Source organism: Thamnophis sirtalis, unplaced genomic scaffold (assembly GCF_051295495.1).
Source record: "Thamnophis sirtalis isolate CommonGarterSnake01/CBP01778 unplaced genomic scaffold, rThaSir2_p1.2 scaffold_4, whole genome shotgun sequence".
Taxonomy (NCBI): domain Eukaryota; kingdom Metazoa; phylum Chordata; class Lepidosauria; order Squamata; family Natricidae; genus Thamnophis; species Thamnophis sirtalis.
This window is the reverse complement of record NW_028261384.1, coordinates 55694162-55714498: the sequence shown is the minus strand read 5'-3', so window position 1 is coordinate 55714498 and position 20337 is coordinate 55694162. Positions and strand designations below refer to the sequence as shown.

Below are 20337 nucleotides of genomic sequence, written 5' to 3'. Positions count from 1 at the left end.
TAAGGTTCGCTAGGAAAACTGCCAGAGATGAAGTGTACAAAAAAACTAGAGAAGAGACGATTATACTACAGGGAAAAGAGCTGACCACGCTTAAACTGATCCCACGGAGAATTCGGGAACAACGCAGGCAATACCAATTCTTAACAAACGAGTTAAATAAAAATAGAATAATGTACAGATGGTTGGTACCAGAAGGGGTTCTGGTATCTTGGCAAGGAAAAAGATATAAGATAGAGAATTTAGAAGAAGCACACAAATTCTATGAAGAACACTGCAGTAGGGAAAGAGAACAAGGAAGCAAATAGGAACTAGAATGCAGAGGTCAAGAGGAAGAAACATTAGAAGACAGTGGAAGAAGCAGGAGAGAAGAACAGAGGCAAGAAAGAGCAGAGAAGGAAGGTGCGAGAGGGAAAAGTCAGATACAAACTAGAAGTAAAAGAAACAATCTCAACTAAAGATGGATCAAGAAATAACAATTATGTCAATAAACTTGAATGGACTGAACGCACTAAAAAAAAAGAGCCCAGATGTTTAATATTCCTAAGAAATTGAAAGTAGACCAGATATGGGTTAATTGGTATAGATGGATGGAGCAAAGAAATAAAAAGCAATGAAAGAATAGAACAACTCTCAAAAATAATAATTATGAGTAAAACAAGGGGGTCATGATTGGTGAAATCAAATCAGGATGATAGCTGGCATATAGACTGTAGAAGGATAGAGAAAAAAGGAAATGATATGAAAAAAATGGACTTGTGGAAATAACACCCTCAAGAAAACATAAACTGGATTTGAAAGAGACACCTATAACAATAGAAAAAGAAAGGAAGGAAAGGAGGGGAGGAAGGAAGTAGGGAATGGAGGGACGAAGGAAAGGAAAGAAGTGGAGGATGGGAGAGAGAGAGAGAGAAGGAGAAGAAGAAGAAATGTGGAGGAGAGGTAGGGGAAGAAGAAAGAAGTAAGGAGAGGTGGGTAGAAGGGAGAGAAAGAGAAGGAGAGGAGGGAGGAAGAGAAAAAAGAAGGAGAGGGTAGGAAGGAGAAGAAAGAGGGTAGAAGTAGGGGAGAAGTAAGGGAAGGAAGAAGGGGAAGGAGAGGAGGAAGGAAGGAAGTAGAGAAGGAAGGGAGGGAGAAAAGAAAAGAAAGAAAATAAGGTGAGATGTGGAGGGGATGTAGGGGAAGAAGAAAGAGGTAAGGAGAGGTGGGTGGGAGGGAGAGAAAGAGAAAGAGAGGAGGGAGGAAGAGAGAAAAAGAGAAGGAGAGAGGGTAGGAAGGAGAAGACAGAGGGTAGGAGTAGGGGAGAAGTAAGGGAAAAAAGAGGAAGGAGAGGAGGAAGGAAGGGAGTAGAGAAGGAAGGGAGGGAGAAAAGAAAAGAAAGAGAAAATAAGGTGGTGTCATAGCAGGTGTGAAGGATGGTAAACGATACATTCCAAATTATACCTTATATCCTTTTAAATGGAATAATAATAATATAAGAATGGCAAAGAAAAAGAAATTGCTGTAATTTCAAAACCTATAACTACAATTGTTGAAACATTGTAAAGCAAACAAGTTCTGACCATGAAACATTCCAAATCTATTCTGAGTATGGCAGAAATAATCTGGTTTCAAAATATGATGTTCTGATAAGGAACACATGTTTTAAGATTGGATCTCTTTTATAAGTTTTTTAATAAGTTTTTTATTTTTGTATTTAAATACAAATAACTAGATGTATACCATTACATCATAATCAACACTATTTTGTATTATTCAATAGTATGACAAGTTGTCTTACCATCAACCCCTAAAGACTATCATTTGATTTCTGCTTTCCATACACCATATGTATTACCCTATCCATCGCTTTCTTGCTTCTTCTCCCTTTCTCCTCCTCCCTACCTCCGTTCTTCCCTCTGTCATCTTTCTCTTCTCTATTTCCCCTTCCTCTCTCCTTCTCCTCTCTCCTCTTTCCACTCCTTCTTTCTCTCCTCCTCTCCCCCCCTCTCCTAACCCCTCTCTTCCTTCTCTTGTTTCCCTTCTCTCTTCCACTCTCTTCATCTCGTTTGCATGGTGTATTTCAGCATCTGAGCAGGTTCCATTTAATGTTGATGGTATTAGTAGCTTCATTTTAATAAACATATTTCATATTAATAATTTTAACATACGCTCCTTTTTTATCCCCCCCCCCCTCAGCTAATTTTTTTGGCCAACGTTTGGGCCTGGTTAAAGTTTCTAGCTATTTTCATCATTACATTCCCCAAGTTTTTAGTTCTCTTTTTATAATCTCAGTTATTTTTTTTCATTAAAAATATATTCCAAGTTCGCCTCCATCCCCTCACCCCCCAATTTCATTATTTAGTTTACATTTATCTTTTGGTTACAATCCTTGCTATTCAATGCTTATTACAGTTCCATTAATCTGCTACATAACATGGCAGGCAATATGCACCTCACTTATATTCATCTTCTAAAATGTGCTATATGTACTTATCTTCATAACATCCATATTCCATATATTTTAACTTATATTTAATTATCTTTTCATTATCATCCTTGTTATTCAGTTAATTAACAACTCAGTTTAACTATCATGTAAAAGAACAAATCACATATCTCTCACTTATATTCTCCACATAGAAATTTCTAAATATCCAATTAACTAATCATTCATATTAATATAATTACTCCTTTATGTGTGTATGTGTGTGTGTGTGTGTGTGTGTGTGTGTACTTCCCGTCTTCCTGTCTCCTGTTAATCTTCACTCCCCCTCCCCTTTATCCTTTTCACTTCTTCCTAGTGAGCCTTTTATCACAACTCTAAACTTCTGCTTTTTCTTTCTACTAGGTATATATTCTTCCTTCCATGACTTTTTTTTTATTATTGAAAATTTTAGAAAAAAAACTTTTACAAATGTTTACCTCCCCCCCCCCGCCCTCCCCCCTGAACCCCACACCCCCAACCTTTCCCGCCCCGACTTCCCAGAACCAATGCAGGGTATAAATCTTTAGAAAGATATTCTAAAATAAACTTAAAGAAAGTTAGTATCATCTTTCATTTGAGCTTTAACTCCTCTTTGCTAGGCTAACTCTAAACAGATTATATCATTCCTTGTTTCTTCAGTCATAAACTATCTGGAATTTCTTTATTTTGAATATAGTCAATCCATCTTCTCCACTCCAGTTTATATCTCTCATTTGAGTATCATTGAGATATGCTGATATTTTAGTCATCTCTGCTAGGTTTGTTACTTTTAATGTCCATTCTTGAATAATAGGCAAATCTTCCTTCTTCCAGAATTGCACCACCAACAGTCTTGCTGCCGTTATTAAATGCAAAATCAAGTTAGTCTCTATAACTGTACAGTCAGTAATTATACCTAACAGGAATAACTGTGGGGTAAACTTTATCCTTTTTTAAAGAACATTTTGCATAATCCACCATATTTTTATCCAAAATGCTTTAACCTTTTTACAAGTCCATCATACTTTTTTATCACCCTCTGCTGCGCCATTTGGCATGTACTCCTCAAAGTTATCTGTCTCCTTGTCTTCTTTCCTTCTTTTCTTTTATTATTGTGTTTTTTCTTTGTGGTATACTCATTCCCTTCTTTCTTCTCTATGCCTGCCGGCCATTTCCTTTCCTTCTATAATCCTCTTCCCTTTCCTTGTTGGGACATATCCATATCCCCCTTTTCAATTTTTCCTATGCCACTGTCAAACCCAGTGAAATCTTTTATCTGGTTTTTTTATTTTCTACTGCTTTTTCTGTAGTTCCACTTTCTTTTCCTCCTTCTTCCCTCGCTTCTTGTTTCTCCTTAATATCTAACTTCACATCTCTATTTAATTTTAATGACTCATGCATATTTTTTATAATCTTGCATATTTCTTCAAATTCCCAACTTTTCATAGTGTCCAGTTTAAAATTTTCAGTTTTTATCTTTTAAAATACATTATAATTACAATTTAGGTTCCACAGTTTCTTCTTATTTTCCAATTCTAATCCAGCTCAAATATTCCAGTTCAGCTAAAAAAAAAAAAAAGGAAGAAAACAGTCTTCTTTTCTTCCATAACTGTCCAGGGGCAAAACCAAATGATCTGTGCAAAAACAAAATCTCCTTAAATGGTAAAGTTTTGCTTTCATGTTCTTCAAGTAGTGTTTTTCTTCCTTCTGGCAAATGGCAATGCAGCTCCTCAGTTCTTTGAACTTGTTTGTACAGCTTTCTAATTTTAAATCCAAAAAAGATAAAATTACCGACAGGGGAGAGACAAAAACTTCTTCTTGATTCTTCCTTTAGTTATTTTCCACCTCTAGTTAATTAGGGTGGCTTAAGATGTGTAGATTAGAGCAAAACAAGTTTCCTTAGTCTTGGTATTTTAGCCTCCATTTCCCCCTCCCTCCTTCTTTTCCATGAGATTCCCAATTGTCAGTTAACTTCTTTTTAAAGACATAGTCTTTTCAAATCCACATTCAAAGCTTTTTATTTCAATGGGTAGCCAATTCTCATTTCTGTGTCCAAGTTATTTAAAGCAAGCAGTTCTTTTTGGTCTTAACCATTTAAACGACATTTTTTTTCTTTTTTTCTCTTTCCTTTCTGCCAAATTCCCAATCTGTCCATTAATAGTATTTTATATTCACAAAGTTCTTTCCCATTTCCAAATTCTGATTTGTGTCAGTTGATTATTTAAATCTTCTCACCAGATCTCTGCACTTCTTCTAATCACCACCGCTGCTCGATACTTAATCCAGATCCCTCAGCGTTGTAGCAGCCATTTTACAATGTTGCCTCCCCTGCCGCCGATTCAGAGAGCTAGTCTCTGACCTGCGAGGAACCATTTACATTCCTCTTGGTCTGTTGAAATGCAACTCCTTCTTCACTTTCCCTCCAAGAAAGTTCTGGTCTGAAGACCCCCCCGGCAATGGTTTGTCAGCCAGAATTTATGTGAAGCTCTTCAGAGCCTACAGATTTCCTGACTGTCTCACTGAGGCACTTCAGCTCTCTCTGATCTCTTTTATAAATTTGATCACCCTATTTTAATCTTAGAATATGAGGTTCTGAGTTCAAGATCTTGCAAAATGTGTTGAATTTTATATTGATTCATGTTTGTTTTATTTGCCATAAAATATTTTATATTTGGAAGGAGGGAGCTATTTGATTTATGCTTCTTAGGGTCCTAATTACACAAATTAGGTAGCTATAAAATCTAGATATATTAAATACATGTTTTATGAATTTTTACTTTTTGGAGCAGTGGTTAATTCAAAAATTTTCCCTACCGCTTCTGTGGGTGTGGCTTGGTGGACATGTGACTGGGTGGGCATGGCTTGGTGGTCATGTGACCAGGCGGGCAACAAGCAGGAACCTCACAGAGTCATAGAGAGTTCAAAAACCAACTATTACACTTTACACAAAAATAACAAAAGCTATAGAACTGACTCACACAATGCAAAAGCAGCTGGACTTCACATACAAATAAAGGTTCGACAATCGTGCAGCACAGCTGATTGTCACAGCTCATTGTTGGAACCTTTTAAAAACCTTTTAGCATTTTACCTGAACTGGTGGTAAAAAAAATGCTTAAAAAGCTGTGATGTGTGATTAAACTTTTTTTTTTTTTTTTTTACTTTTTAAAGCATTTGTTTATTCCAGTTTTGGCAAACCAGTAGCATTTTTACTACTGGTTCGGCCTGAATCGGTAGCATTTCACTCCTGTTTTGGAGTATGATTCTACATTGCTGTAAAGTTTTTAATTTGATGTTATTGTCAAAAGCATTATTTCCTAACAGAACAATGCAGTTCTATAAGAAGGACAGCCACGATCCAGACCACTAGCTTTTAAAATTGTATGCTAAGTGTTTCAAAGGCAGTGTGGCAGGGATAGATTATAAGATACATAGGCACCTGTTGAAAATGTTTGTATTTCAGTGTCTTTATAAAATTGGTATGTGTTTATTTTGTATTGCCAGATTGGTTCATACATTGCTGTAGTGGAAAAAAAAACACTATGAGCCACTTATTGTGGTCCAATTCACCTATAAAGTAAAAGCTGTTGTGCTAAACCAAAAGCAAACAATCTATGTAATTACTTCACACAATATATTAACCTGACCAATAAGATTCTAGAATGTTTTAATGAGTTATATTTACTGCTTATAGGGGACATTTTGCAGAACTACTCAGCTACTGGCAGCTTCTTGGAAAAGATAAGAGCTCCATGGCAGTAGAATATTTTAGTTCTCTAAAGTTATATGAGAAAAATTGTGAAGGAGAAGAAAGCATGATCTGTTTGGCTGATCTTTATGAGACCCTGGGACAATTTCTTAAAGACCTAGGTCTTCTCAGTCAGGTAAGTACCTCTCCAGAAAAGAAGACACATTCAGATCTCTGTTTTTTAGTGGCAGATGTAGAATCAGATTTCTGGAGAAACTTGAGTTTTTATTTGATCAACCTTAGTCTTCTAATTAAGGATGCTTCTTATTTTTCATGATTATAGAAATTTGACAACAGATATAAGATATCTGTATATGTTTAGCTGTGTGATTGATTAATCAATGCACCTGATTTTATATTATCATTTTTACTGAATCAAACAACCTCATGTAGAATTAAGCCAACAACTGGCATTAAGCCTAGGGCCAGGTAGGTGTGTTTGTGTGTGTGTATGTGTGTGTATGTGTTTGTGTGTGTTACTGTCCATCCTTTTCTAAAAAGAAAAACCCACCTTCTTCACAGGCAATTGCTCCATTGCAGCGCTCACTGGAGATTCGAGAGACTGCTCTTGATCCAGATCATCCCAAAGTGGCCCAGTCACTTCATCAATTAGCTAGTGTTTATGTGCAATGGAAGAAATATGGCAATGCTGAGCAGTTATATAAACAAGCACTTGAAATCTCTGAAAATGCTTATGGATCTGATCATCTCAGGATAGCTCGTGAACTTGATGCTCTGGCAACATTATATCAGAAGCAGAACAAGTAAGGAAAAAACATTTTATCCAGAACTTGTCCCCCTTTCATTTTTAACAAGATTTTCCTCGGGTGCTGCTAGAATTTTCTTGGTATTGAGTTGGCCAAGAAATTGGGTTTGAGAACATTGGGGGCAATAGCCAGGGAATGAAATTTTTGAAGTTTGAGAATGATTTTAAATAGTTAATTAATTCATCTGTATCTAATGAAAACCTAGGAGAAAAATTAGGGAGGATTGGAAAGTAATACAGTATATAAAACAAAGATATTTTTATTTGTTTTACTATATTTCTTAGTTTATGTCTTACCTGCCTCATTCATTTTGTAAATCACTGTAGCTAAAGTTTTGAAATATCATTTTAAAGAATTCCTTCAATTTGGTTTCAACTTAGCTTATTTACAAAAAAATTGCTAAGTTTGGACAAAGCTAAATACACTGATGGAAGTGAAGCAGAAAATATCAGAACTCATAAGCTGCGTTAGGAACTAAAAAAATCATGGAAGAAAAAATAGAAAATATTTTTGCCAAGAAAATAATACTGATTAGTTATAGAATCATCAGAATTCAACCAGAACAACAGTTCAAGTTCAAACATTCATATTCATAGCCAATACTTACATGAAAGCTACATATTAACCTGGATGTCTGCATTGTGCCAGATTTAATAAGGGAACAACTGAAAGAAAAATCATAAAGATGAAATTAGAAGGAAAAGGTTTAAATCTATATATGTTGATGCCTGCAGCAATATTCTAAAGAAGAGTTATACAGTCCTGTTTAGGCAGGGCCTCTCTATTTGGAACCAATACCCATTACATCCTGAGAAATGATGATCTTCTAAATATATTCTACTGCTAAAATTTCTGTTGATCTACCACTGTTATTATTAATAGAATCTTTCATTTTAGATTTGAACAAGCTGAACATCTTAGGAAGAAATCCTTCAAAATTCAGCAAAAAACTGCAAGACGGAAAGGCAGTCTGGTAAATGCATGTAACTTCACTGAATAGTGTTCAATGTCTTTATAAAAGCAATGACAGTTGGCTTGAGTCACCATTTTTAGAAAAATGGCAAATTATTGTCAAATTAGATTGGCATTCTTGTTAGTATGTATTCATTTACATAGTTTTGTCAATTGCAGTAAATTAATTCAAGTGTCATTTATGAATACAACTTGAAAGTTTTATATCACATTTAGCTATATTACTTTCCATATAAAAATAGATTGTTTTGATTCCTTTTTCTCAAAGCTTTTAAAAATCAGAAGTATTTTTATAATTCTGAGAAAATGTCTAGCAGTACTGTCATTCCTACTTATTTCTCTTTCTCCCCCCTCTTTTTTAGCTTTTGTTTTTAAGAAGGGAGATTTTTCATGCAAATGTTCTCTTTCCTTCTCTGTTTCTCATCTAAATGGATAGGTAATTTGGGGGATATATTTATATACTTTATAATATAATTTAACCTTCTCCTTTCCTTGCTTTAAAATATAGTATCAAACCGGAGAGGACCTTTTGTACACTAGTTTGTAATGCATGCATTTTTTTTTGTAGAACAATCCATATTCAGATTATGTCATGAATTCTTCAGGTTGACGCCAAGCATGTTTTTCCTTAGTTTTACTATTGGACAGTAGAATATCAAGGCAATAATTTCCTCATTTGGTTTTAGTATGGATTTGCTCTTCTTCGTCAACGATCTTTGCAGTTGGAAGAGCTGACTTTAGGTAAAGATACCTCAGATAATGCTCAAACACTTAATGAGCTTGGAGTTCTCTACTATCTTCAGAATAATCTAGAGTAAGTAACAACCAGGTGACAACTGATATATCTTAAGTTGAATGGTTTTTTGATATCTTCTATCAAGAATTCCATTTCTGGAAATAGTGATATTGAATAGCTTTTTAATAAATATATTAAGAATATTAAATGAATATTTTCTACTTGCTTAAAGGATAGAAAAATTAATGTAATTAAAATGAATGGCCTTTGTGATTGCGTTAACCTTTGTAATAAAAAAATGTAAAATGTTAAGTTTATCAGTCTCAAAGGAAAACTTGATATTTATTTGCCAGTACAAAGCATGATATTAAAGACAGCTTTATTCTTATGTAGATCACATAGTATGAATTCAAAATATTTTGGCCAATCACATTTCCTAGATGACTACAGAATTGGAGTTCAGACATGTTATGTTCAGTATGTGTGTGTATATTAATTTAATTTAAGCTGTTTGATAATTATTGATTATAGGCTTTTTTCTGATAAGAAAATCTTAAGAACTGACTAAGCAGATCAGATCTCTATCTGTAATTCATGGAAAGGAAAGTAACTACCATGTTTTTCCAAACATATGACATGTCCTGATAATAAGGCCATGCCACATTTTTGGGTGGGTAAAAATATAAGCCCTCCCCTGCAAATAGGCCCCCTGGACAACCCCACCTCCGGCCAGGCAAAGCACCGCTCACCAAGCTAGCGGTATCCTGAAGGTGCCAAGTCGCAGGAACCGGGGGGGGGGGGAGGTGATCACGTTGCTTGGTGCCTTCGGGATACTGCTAGGTTGGTGAGTGACGCTATGCCCAGCTGGAGAGGGGGGTTGCTGGGCAGCTACTGTCTTGCGAGCAGGCTCCCCAAAAGCCAGGCACAGGCTCAGGGGCAAACGGCTGTGTTGCGCGGTCACCGCCCTTTCCAGCCGGGCACAGCGCCATTCACTGACCTAAGGGTATCGCCAAGCCATGCGAGCACCTGTTCGCCGCCGCCCTGCTTCCGCAGCTTTGTGCCTTTGAAATGCCAGTGAATGGTGCTCTACATGGCTAGAGAGGGGGTTGCGCAAGCAGTTGTTCCGCTCCCGCTCATGCGCCTCCCAGCCTCATGATGCCTTGCCCAGCTCTCTTTGCAGAGCCAGAGCACCTCTGCTCCCGCCGCCACCATCCCAGCATGACTTTTATAGCAGCTTCCAAACCGAGTCTTCCGGCAGTGACCACTCTGGGCATACGCTTTATAGTTGTGAGCCGGCTGCCACCAAAGCGTACTCCCAGAGCGTACAATCATAGAGCATACATCCAGAGCGGCCACTGACTCACTGGGGAAACACGGTATTTTTATTAATAAATCATACTTATCTCAATTTATACAGATACTAAATTAAAAAGAGTCATTTACTACTAATAATAATCAGGTAATAGAATTTAATGTCAAAACTAAACCTGGTAGCAAATTGTGTGATTTTCTTTCTACATTATTTTTCAACTGGAATGTGACATGACTTAATTATTATCTTGAATGCAGATTTGTTGCTATCCATTCATGTTTTGAGGATGAGGGCTGACCTGATCTCTGTGACTGAGCCACTGAAGGGAAGGCTCCCTTCTCTGAAATGTGTCCTCTTAGGTTTTGAGTGTGGCATTAGCCACGACTTCAGGGCAGGGATGGTGATATGACTATCATTATATGCCTGTTTCTGGTAACCTCTTGGGCATGGGTGTTTTCATTAAAATAAATTAGCAACCTTTCTGTTTGTTAGCGTTATTACAGTGATGTGCCATTGACATGACAATATACACTGATACTTATTTCTAAACTGGCTGATAGGACAGCAGAACTTTTCTTGAAACGCTCTTTGGAAATGAGAGAACGGGTTCTTGGACCCAGTCACCCTGATTGTGCTCAGTCACTGAACAATTTAGCAGCACTCAACAATGAAAAGAAGAACTATTACAAGGCAGAGGAATTGTATGAGCGAGCATTGAACATCAGGAGAGGAGCATTAGCATCTGACCATCCTTCTTTGGCTTACACTGTGAAACATCTAGCTGTGCTTTACAAAAAGCTGGTAAGTATTGATATCTAACATTATGGATACTTTAGAATTTAATGCCTGGAATTTCTGATCATTGATCATCACTGGGTTGGACTATTGGCATTAGTGCCCCAAGCTGGGAAGCAAAACCGTTTTATCTCTGATTACATACTACTGATGTGAATTTGGGCCTATAAAGAGGACAGTTTGGTCTGCTTGTGAGTTGAAAATTGGGCTTCATCTTGTTATCTGAAATACAACACTTGATACATTTTCCATATGAAATTTTAATTCCCATCCAGAAAAATGATCCTGTTTCTGGATGCTACTTGAACAAACATCTACCTATTTTGCTTTGTATACAAGTTACCTGAATCAGTTACTATGTGCTCAAAGTGTTTGTAATTCAAACTGTTCTGCACATCTCTAGCATATTTCTTAAACTAACCCCGTAACCTCTTTTTCCAGGCAGGAAAAGATCCTAGACTGCTATTATACACAAATACCTTGGCAGCAACCCCAGCAACGCCAAAGTAGATTCTCATTCAGAAACAAGCAATTGTAAATTGCTTCATTACCTCCAGAATATGCTTAAATTACCCCCAATTTAAGAAGCACCAATCTCTTGGTTAAAGCACTAGATTAAGAGCAGAGAAATATGAGATATACTCCTATATGAAAGTCAACCAGATGAATTTGTGACAGACACTCTGTCTCAGTTCTAGGAAAAAAAAACAGTTGCAAACCACTTCCATAAATGCTGCCTAAAAATGTATGGACTTGTCTGTGGAGTTATCACTATTCAAGACTGAATTGTGGAAAGAAAGGAAGGAAAAAAACACCCAGAATGTAAACGTTTCTGTTTTGCAAAGTTTTTGTTTTGATCAGTGGTGAAATCTAATCCCCCCCCCCTCCAGTTCTGTGGCTGTGGCTTGGTGGGTGGGTATGCCCAACTTTTTTTACTTTCAGCTTTTTAAAAAGCTTTAAAAAATTTAAATGCTTTAAAAATCTTAAAAAATAGCTTCTGACAATCGCGCAGGCTGAATCGGGAGGATTTTATCCCTGGTTTTGATGTACTTTTAGCTAGCTCATGCTTGCTTTGTTTCCTAGGGAAAGCTTGACAGAGCTGTTCCTCTGTATGAGCTTGCTGTTGAAATCAGACAAAAATCCTTTGGTCCAAAACATCCAAGTGTGGCTACTGCTTTAGTAAATCTGGCAGTTCTTTATTGTCAAATGGTAGGTTTTCTTTCCTTAATAAAAAAAAGTAAAATATATGATGATATATATGTTTATCCTAAAACTCATATCTTGGGTACTCTGAAAAACACAGATTAGCAAATGTCATTAGCATGAAAACAAGTGAAAATACTTTAATTTGAGACAAATTGATATAGATACAGAAGTAGGATGTGCATCAATGTGCTGCTTATTATATGAAATTATATAGGGTTTTTTTCCAGTCATATTTTTCCTGGCTATTTAAAAAAAGAAACTCAGAGAAAGGGCACATATTCAGGAATGGGTCAGTGGCTAGTCAATTTTGAGTTTGAAATTCATGGAGAAACTTAAACTTTCCTCCCCACAAATCTGTCCTTCTCGTGGATAGAAGAAGAAAGGGAGGAAGGATCTTATGTTTGCACATTATTTTACTTACTGTAATAACTGCTAAAATTTTGGGAGAGGGGATATTCACTTCCTGTAGGCATCAACCTTGTCCTATAGGCAAACAGACTTTAAAATGAATTTCAATAAATTTTTAAAAAAATACATGCCTATTTTTTTTTCTTATCTCTTTTAGAAAAAACATCAGGAAGCATTGCCTCTGTATGAACGTGCACTGAAAATTTATGAAGACAGCTTTGGGCATATGCATCCTCGTGTAGGGGAAACATTAAAAAATTTGGCTGTGCTAAGGTAACAAGTAAACGTGCTTGTTCTATTCTGGATAAATAAATTGCCACTAATTATAGCAGCCTCTAACATTTATATTGATGATATAATGGAAACATTTTAAATTTAAGACTGATGATATTGACTATCAGAAGAATTTATACAGCTATATTTTGAGGCATTCAGTCTATTTCTAGTCTATGCAAAATCTAGCTAAGGATGGAGGCTGCATATGACTGAATAAAAAATTCTCCATATTATTGAATCTGGGCTGTAATAGGAAAGATGGTGGATGTTTATGTGTATACAGATGACCTGGTGTAAGGATTAGGTACTAAATGTAGATTATGAGTCTTTAACAGAATAATAGAATTAAAAAGGATCTTAGGGGTCCTCTAATTCAACCTCCTGGTCAAACAAGAGACCTTTATTAAGACATTATTAAATCCTACTTTCTTTTCTCACCAAAGCTATGAAGTGGGTGAGTTTGAGAAGGCTGCTGAGCTCTATAAGAAATCCATGGAAATTAAAGAAGAAGAGATGTTGATAATGGGTGGAAAAGCTACTTCCCATCACTCATCAACTGGAGATACACTCAGCATTAAAAGTGCTTTTTCTCACAACATGTATTTTCAACATGGACCAAGATAATGGAAGGTAGTATATTAATCATTAGAAGGAAATATTTTTGCTGAAAAGAAATAAGGTTCCATTTTAAGAGTGGGAAAAGAGAAGAGAAAAAAAGTTAAAGATTTGTGTTAGTTTATTGACACTGATTTTGAGCATATTATATTCAGCTAAAGGCCCACTGTTTTTAAAGATTTGGCTAATTTTTCAAAAAAAGTTATCCATTAGTCTATTAATTTTTTCTACCTTTTTAAAAAACAACTTGAGTTGTTCGCTCTCTCCCCATTAAGTAAGTAAAAATAATTTACTGGCCATTTACTCGCCCTTCTTGCACCCCCGGGTGCTCGGGATTACAGGACCCTGGTCTCCGGCTGGTGTCGCTTAACGCCAGGTCCGTGTTACATAAGGTTCCCCTCATTTATGGCCTCATACAAGAGGGTAGAGCGGACCTGGTGTGCATTACAGAGACCTGGTTGGGCCATGAGGGGGTGTTCCCCTTAGTGAATTGTGCCCACCAGGCTTCCGAGCGTTTCACCAGCCGAGAGCCCAGGGCAGGGGCAAGGGGGTGGCAGTGGTTATTAGGGAAAGTCTTGGACCTCAGGAGGTCACTGTGTCTCAGATAGGCGGGTGTGAGTCCCTTTTTGTGAAATGGGGCCTTGGAGTTCAGGTGGCCCTTTTTGTTACTTACCTGTCTCCCTGCTATATTTCATTGGAACTGCTGGATGTGTTAGCCAGATTGGCGGTTGATTTCCCCAGGCTTATGGGATTTCAATCTCCCTTCCATTGACAAGACATCCGAGTCAGCTCGAGAGTTCATGGCTTCCATGACCGCTATGGACCTAACTCAGTTAATTCAAGACCCCACCCATAACAGGGGACACACGCTCGACCTGATTTTTGTCTCTGGACAGTGGATGAATGATCTAGATTTAGGGGATATTTCTATCCAACCCTTGTCATAGTCTGATCATTTCCTCATCACGGTTGACTTCCATACTGCTACTCCTTGCCGCAGGGAGGCGGAACCGACTAGATGGTTCCACCCCAGGTGCCTCGCCTGATGGATCATGAAAGGTTCCTGATGGAGCTTGGGACTTTTCCTGGATCCCTTGCTCACAGCTTGACCAAAGCCCTAGTGGAAGCCGGGGATAGGGTGGCCACTGGGGCCTTGGATCGCATTGTGCCTTTGCGGCCTCTGACCCGGTGTCGATCCCGGGTAGCTCCCTGGTTTACCGAGGAGCTCCGGGAGATGAAACGCCAGAAAAGACGCCTAGAGAGTGGTTGGAGGGCCAGCCAGTCCGAATCTGATTGAACACTAGTAAGAATTCATATTAAATCCTACTTAGTGGAAATAAAAGTGGCAAAATGGCAACATTTTTCCGCTCTTATCACGTCCGCAGATAACTGCCCAGCCGCCCTGTTTAGGGTGACCCGCTCCTTACTTAACCAAAGAACTGGGAAAGAGTTCTTGTAGGGCTGAAGAATTTGTTCAGTATCTGCGGGATAAAATCGCTCAGATCTGGACAGGCTTGGACTCTGGATAGATTTGGGCGAGTCAATGGGGATGAATCTTGTGGAGACTATCTGGGATGAGTTTGACCCTGTGACCCGCGAGGGCATGGACAGGGTTATGGGGAGACTCAGTGCTGCCACTTGGGTGCTGGACCCGTGTCCCTCTTGGTTAGTTTCAGTTTCCCGGGAGGTGGCACGAGGCTGGCTCCAGGCAATTACCAACACTTCTTTGAGAGAGGGGTTCTTTCCCACCACCTTGAAGGAGGCGGTGGTGAGGCCCCTCCTTAAGAAGCCTTCCCTGGACCCAGCTTCTTTAGCCAACTATCGTCTGGTCTCCAACCTTCGCTTTGTAGCGAGGGTTGTTGAGAGTGTGGTAGCACGTCCTCAGGGGGATAGCCTTCTCTGTGGGAACGCCTTTCCTCTGGAATGAGCTGTCCACGAAGCTTCACATAATCCCTGACCTCTGGTCCTTCCGACAGGCCCTAAAAAATTGGCTTTTCCAGCAAGCTGGCTTGGCCTGAACAGAATAATTTGATTAATTTAATTGTTAATTTTAATCTAATTTTTAAATTTTTATTGTTAATATTAATTGGGTTTGTTTTTGGATTATTTAATTTCCTTTTTAACTTTTGTTATATGTGTTTTTTTATGTTGTATGCCGCCCTGAGTACTTTGGGAGAAGGGCGGCATATAAATCCAACAAACAAACAAACAAACATTTGGTGTTGATGTTTATTGGTCTTGTATGCCGCCCACTCCCGAAAGACTCCGGGCGGCTTACAATAAACAAGGGAAGGGGATAAATAGACAAAACAACACTTTAAAATACACAACATTCACAGTTACCATGGGGCTGAGTATTTCAAAAGCCCCCTGGCCTGCTGGCGCAGCCAGGACTTAGTGGCTTTGCGGAAGGCCGGGAGGGTAGTAAGGGTCCGGATCTCCACGGGGAGGTCATTCCAAAGGGCTGGAGCTGCAACAGAGAAGGCTCTCCCCCGGGGAGTCGCCAGCCGACATTGGCTGGCAGATAGAATTCAGAGAAGACCTAACCTGTGAGATCTGATCGGTCTATGGGAGGTAATCGGCAGGAGGCAGTCTCTCAGGTACCCAGGTCCGATGCCATGTAGGGCTTTATAAGTAACGACCAGCATCTTGAAGCGGGTCCGGAGACTAATGGGTAGCCAGTGCAGCTCGCGGAGGATAGTTGTGACGTGGGTGTACCTGGCTGCACCCACAATAGCTCGCGCGGCTGCGTTCTGGACTAGCTGAAGTCTTTGAACACTCTTCAAGGGCAGCCCCATGTAGAGCGTGTTACAGTAATCCAGTCTTGAGGTCACAAGGGCATGAGTGATATCTGAAGGGCCTCCCGATCCAGGTAGGGTCGCAATTGGTGCACCAGGCGAACCTGGGCAAATGTGCCCCTGGTCACAGCCGACAAATCATGTTCTAAAGTCAGCTGTGGGTCCAGGAGGACTCCCAAATTGCGAACCCTGTCTGAGGGGCGTATAATTTCACCCCGCAGCCTGAGAGATGGAATACTTGGCCAATCTTTGGGAGGGAACATCAATAGCCACTCGGTCTTGTTGGGATTGAGTGCAAGCTTGTTCATGCCCATCCAGACCCTGACAGCCTCCAGGCACTGGCACATCACTTCAACCACTTCACTGAGTTGGCACGGGGCGGACAGATACAGCTGCATATCGTCCGCATATTGGTGGTATTTAATCCCGTGCTGGCATATGATCTCACCCAACGGCTTCATGTAGATGTTAAATAGAAGGGGGGAAAGGACCGAACCCTGCGGCACCCCATAGTTAAGGGGCCTAGGGGTCGATCTCTGCCCTCCAACCAACACCGACTGCGACCTGTCCGAGAGGTAGGAGGAGAACCACCGAAGAACGGTGCCTCCCACTCCCACCTCTCGCAACCGTCGCAGAAGGATACCATGGTCAATGGTATCGAAGGCCACTGAGAGGTCAAGGAGCACAAGGATAGAGGGTTGACCCCTATCCCTGGCTCGCCAGAGATCATCGATCAGCGCGACCAAAGCAGTTTCCATGCTGTAACCAGGCCTGAAACCAGACTGAAAGGAATCCAAATAATCGGTTTCATCCAAGGACCGTCGGAGTTGAGAGGCCACCACTTTCTCAACAACCTTCCCTACAAAGGGCAGGTTGGAGACTGGACAATAGTTGCTCAAAGTGACTGGGTCCAGAGAAGGTTTCTTCAGGAGGGGTCTCACCACCGCATCCTTTAGGAGGAGCGGGAAAATTCCCTCCCGGAGAGAGGTGTTAACAATCGTCCGGATCCAGCCACGTGTCACCTCCCTGCTGATCGAGACCAGCCAGGAGGGGCACGGGTCCAGTATACAAGTGGAGGCACTCACCGCTCCCATGGCCTTGTCCACTTCCTCAGGAGAGTCAAGTTGAAACTCAATCCATGAAATACGCTTAAGACCTTCCCCCGGTACCTTGGCTGGTACCGTGCAATTGGAGTCCAGCTCTGTCCGAATCCGAGCGACTTTATCTGTTAAATACTGAACAAATTCCTCAGCTCTACCCTGTAAAGGGTCGTCCGCATCCCTCCCTTTCAAGAGGGAGCGGGTTATTCTAAACAAGGCGGCTGGGCGCGATTCAGCGGATTCAGCGGATGCGCACATTTCGCCACCCGTATTGCCACGAGATAGGCTCTGATAAAGGCTGTCATCAGTGCTCGGTCTGACTCAGATTTACTGGCCCTCCAGCGGCACTCTAGGCGTCTCTTTTGGTGCTTCATCTCCCGGAGTTCCTCGGTAAACCAAGGGGCCCTCCTGGATCCGCTGCCTCGGAGAAGTCACAAAGGCGCAATCCGGTTTAGAGCCCCCGCCGCCGCTGTATTCCAGGCAGCGACTAAGGACTCCACTGGATTGTGGACGAGAGTGTCAGGTATTTCTCCAAGCACCGTCTGAAATCCCATAGGGTCCATCAGACGCCTGGGGCGGAAGCACCTAATCGGTTCCCTCTCCCTACAGTGGGGGATTGGTTTCCGAAAGTCAAGCCTCAATAGGAAGTGATCAGACCAATTTGGATTTTGGGATTGCCATTTTTGTTCATTGCAGAAAGTAGTTACAAATGAAACTAGAAATTAACAGAACAATTACAATCTACATATTATTGCAGTGGTTTTAATCATAATGAGATTAAATTTTTATTTTTTTAAATTAGATGTATAATCAAAATTAAGTATTTGACCACTTATATAGATAAATATAGGTAGTGTTTGTTATAAGAATTGACCCCAAAAGTTTGCTGAGCAAGGCAATTTTTAAGTGAGTTTTGTCCCATTTTAGGACTTTTTGTTACAATTGTTAAGTGAATCATTGCAGTTGTTAAGTGAATTATGTGAATATTAAATGAATCTGGCTTCTCCTATTTGACTTTGCTTGTCCAGAAATTGGTGTTTACATGACTCCAACACAGTGCAGCTGTCATAATAAATGCACGCAAGTTGCCAAGTGCCCAAATTTTGATCATGTGGCCAGAGGGATACTACAACAATCGTCAAGTGTGAAAACTATTAATAAGTCACTTTTTTCAGCTTCGTTATAACTTTGGTCTCTAAATGAATGTTTGTAAGTTGAGGACTACCTGTGATTGAGATAGAGAATAGGAAAACTAGATCTGAATAGAAATATTTAAAAATAATAACACAAATGCTTAATTGCTAAAAATACAGACTTTGGAATAGGAAAAAAAACTTACGTTAAATATATTCTGGTTTCATTTGTGTCCAATAATAACTATACTCTACAATTTAGTACTATACAGATATGATTCTCCATTTTCCCTGTAATTCCTTATGCTTTTCTAAGGACTGGGAAATAACTATTGTTGATGTTCTTTAACTGTATTCTAGTTCCCAAACATGGGCTTGCTTTACTGAAAAAAGCCAATTTCAAATATTGGTTTAGGAAAGTAAAGTTTCAATAAACTATAATAAACATCCACAGTATACAGTTGCATTTGCACTTTTTGTTGTATTTAATTGAATGTTTTTTTTTATTTTCCATGGGATAATAAGTTGTACAGTATATACAGTGGGGCAAAAAAGTATTTAATCAGCCACCAATTGTGCAAGTTCTCCCACTTGATGAGAGAGGCCTGTAATTGACATCATAGGTAGACCTCAACTATGAGAGACAAAATGAGAAAACAAATCCAGATAATCACATTGTCTGATTTAGAAATTTTTTTTTTGCAAATTATGGTGGAAAATAAGTATTTGGTCAATATCAAAAGTTCATCTCAATACTTTGCTATATATCCTTTGTTGGCAATGACAGAGGTCAAACATTGTCTGTAAGTCTTCACAAGGTTGGCAACACTGTTGCTGGTATGTTGGCCCATTCCTCCATGCAGATCTCTAGAGCAGTGATGTTTTGGAGCTGTCGCTGGGCAACACGGACTTTCAACTCCCTCCAAAGGTTTTCTATGGGGTGAGATCTGGAGATTGGGTATGTCACTCCAGGACCTTGAAATGCTTCTTCCGAAGCCACTCCTTTGTTGCCTGGGCTGTGTGTTTGGGATCATTGTCCTGCTGAAAGACCCAGCCACATTTCATCTTCAATGCCCTTGCTGATGGAAGGAGGTTTGCACACAAAATCTCACGATACATGGCCCATTCATTCTTTCCTGTACATGGATCAGTCGTCCCTTTGCAGAGAAACAGCCCCAAAGCATGATGTTGCCATCCCCGTGCTTCACAGTAGGTATGGTGTTCTTTGGATGCAGCTCAGCATTCTCTCTCCTCCAAACACGACAAGTTGTGTTTCTACCAAACAGTTCTACTTTGGTTTCATCTGACCATATGACATTCTCCCAATCCTCTACTGAATCATCCAAATGCTCTGTAGCAAACTTCAGACGGGCCCGGACATGTACTGGCTTAAGCAGGGGGACACGTCTGGCACTGCAGGATCTGAGTCCCTGGCGGCATAGTGTGTTACTGTTGGCAGTCTTTGTTACGTTGGTCCCAACTCTCTGCAGGTCATTCACTAGGTCCCCCCGTGTGGTTCTGGGATTTTTGCTCACCGTTCTTGTGATCATTTTGACTCCATGGGGTGAGATCTTGCGTGAAGCCCCAGATCGAGGGAGATTATCAGTGTTCTTGTATGTCTTCCATTTTCTAATTATTGCTGCCACAGTTGATTTCTTCACACCAAGCTGCTTGCCTATTGCAGATTCAGTCTTCCCAGCCTGGTGCAGGTCTACAATTTTGTTTCTGATGTCCTTCGACAGCTCTTTGGTATTCACCATAGTGGAGTTTGGAGTGTGACTGTTTGAGGTTGTGGACAGGTGTCTTTTATACTGCTAACAAGTTCAAACAGGTGCCATTAATACAGGTAATAAGTGGAGGACAGAGGAGCCTCTTAAAGAAGAAGTTACAGGTCTGTGAGAGCCAGAATCTTGCTTGTTTGTAGGTGACCAAATACTTATTTTCCACCATAATTTGCAAAAAAAATTATTTCCAAATCAGGCAATGTGATTGTCTGGATTTGTTTTCTCATTTTGTCTCTCATAGTTGAGG

General features: G+C 39.8%; 1 protein-coding gene across 2 annotated transcripts in view; it reads left to right on the top strand.

Annotated features, from left to right (window-relative positions):
* Nucleotides 1–18903, top strand: part of NPHP3 (nephrocystin 3) — an 81572-nt gene extending 62669 nt beyond the window's left edge. The window contains exons 20-28 of one of the 2 annotated variants that reach the window (XM_087712956.1): nt 6135–6324; nt 6711–6952; nt 7853–7928; nt 8614–8741; nt 10536–10776; nt 11854–11979; nt 12542–12657; nt 13104–13290; nt 18202–18903. In XM_087712956.1, coding sequence (XP_087569082.1) covers nt 6135–6324; nt 6711–6952; nt 7853–7928; nt 8614–8741; nt 10536–10776; nt 11854–11979; nt 12542–12657; nt 13104–13284 — 1300 coding nt within the window. In that variant the 3' untranslated portion in view covers nt 13285–13290; nt 18202–18903. The other variant, XM_087712955.1, reaches the window with a different exon arrangement.
* The last annotated feature ends 1434 nt before the right edge of the window (nt 18904–20337 follow it).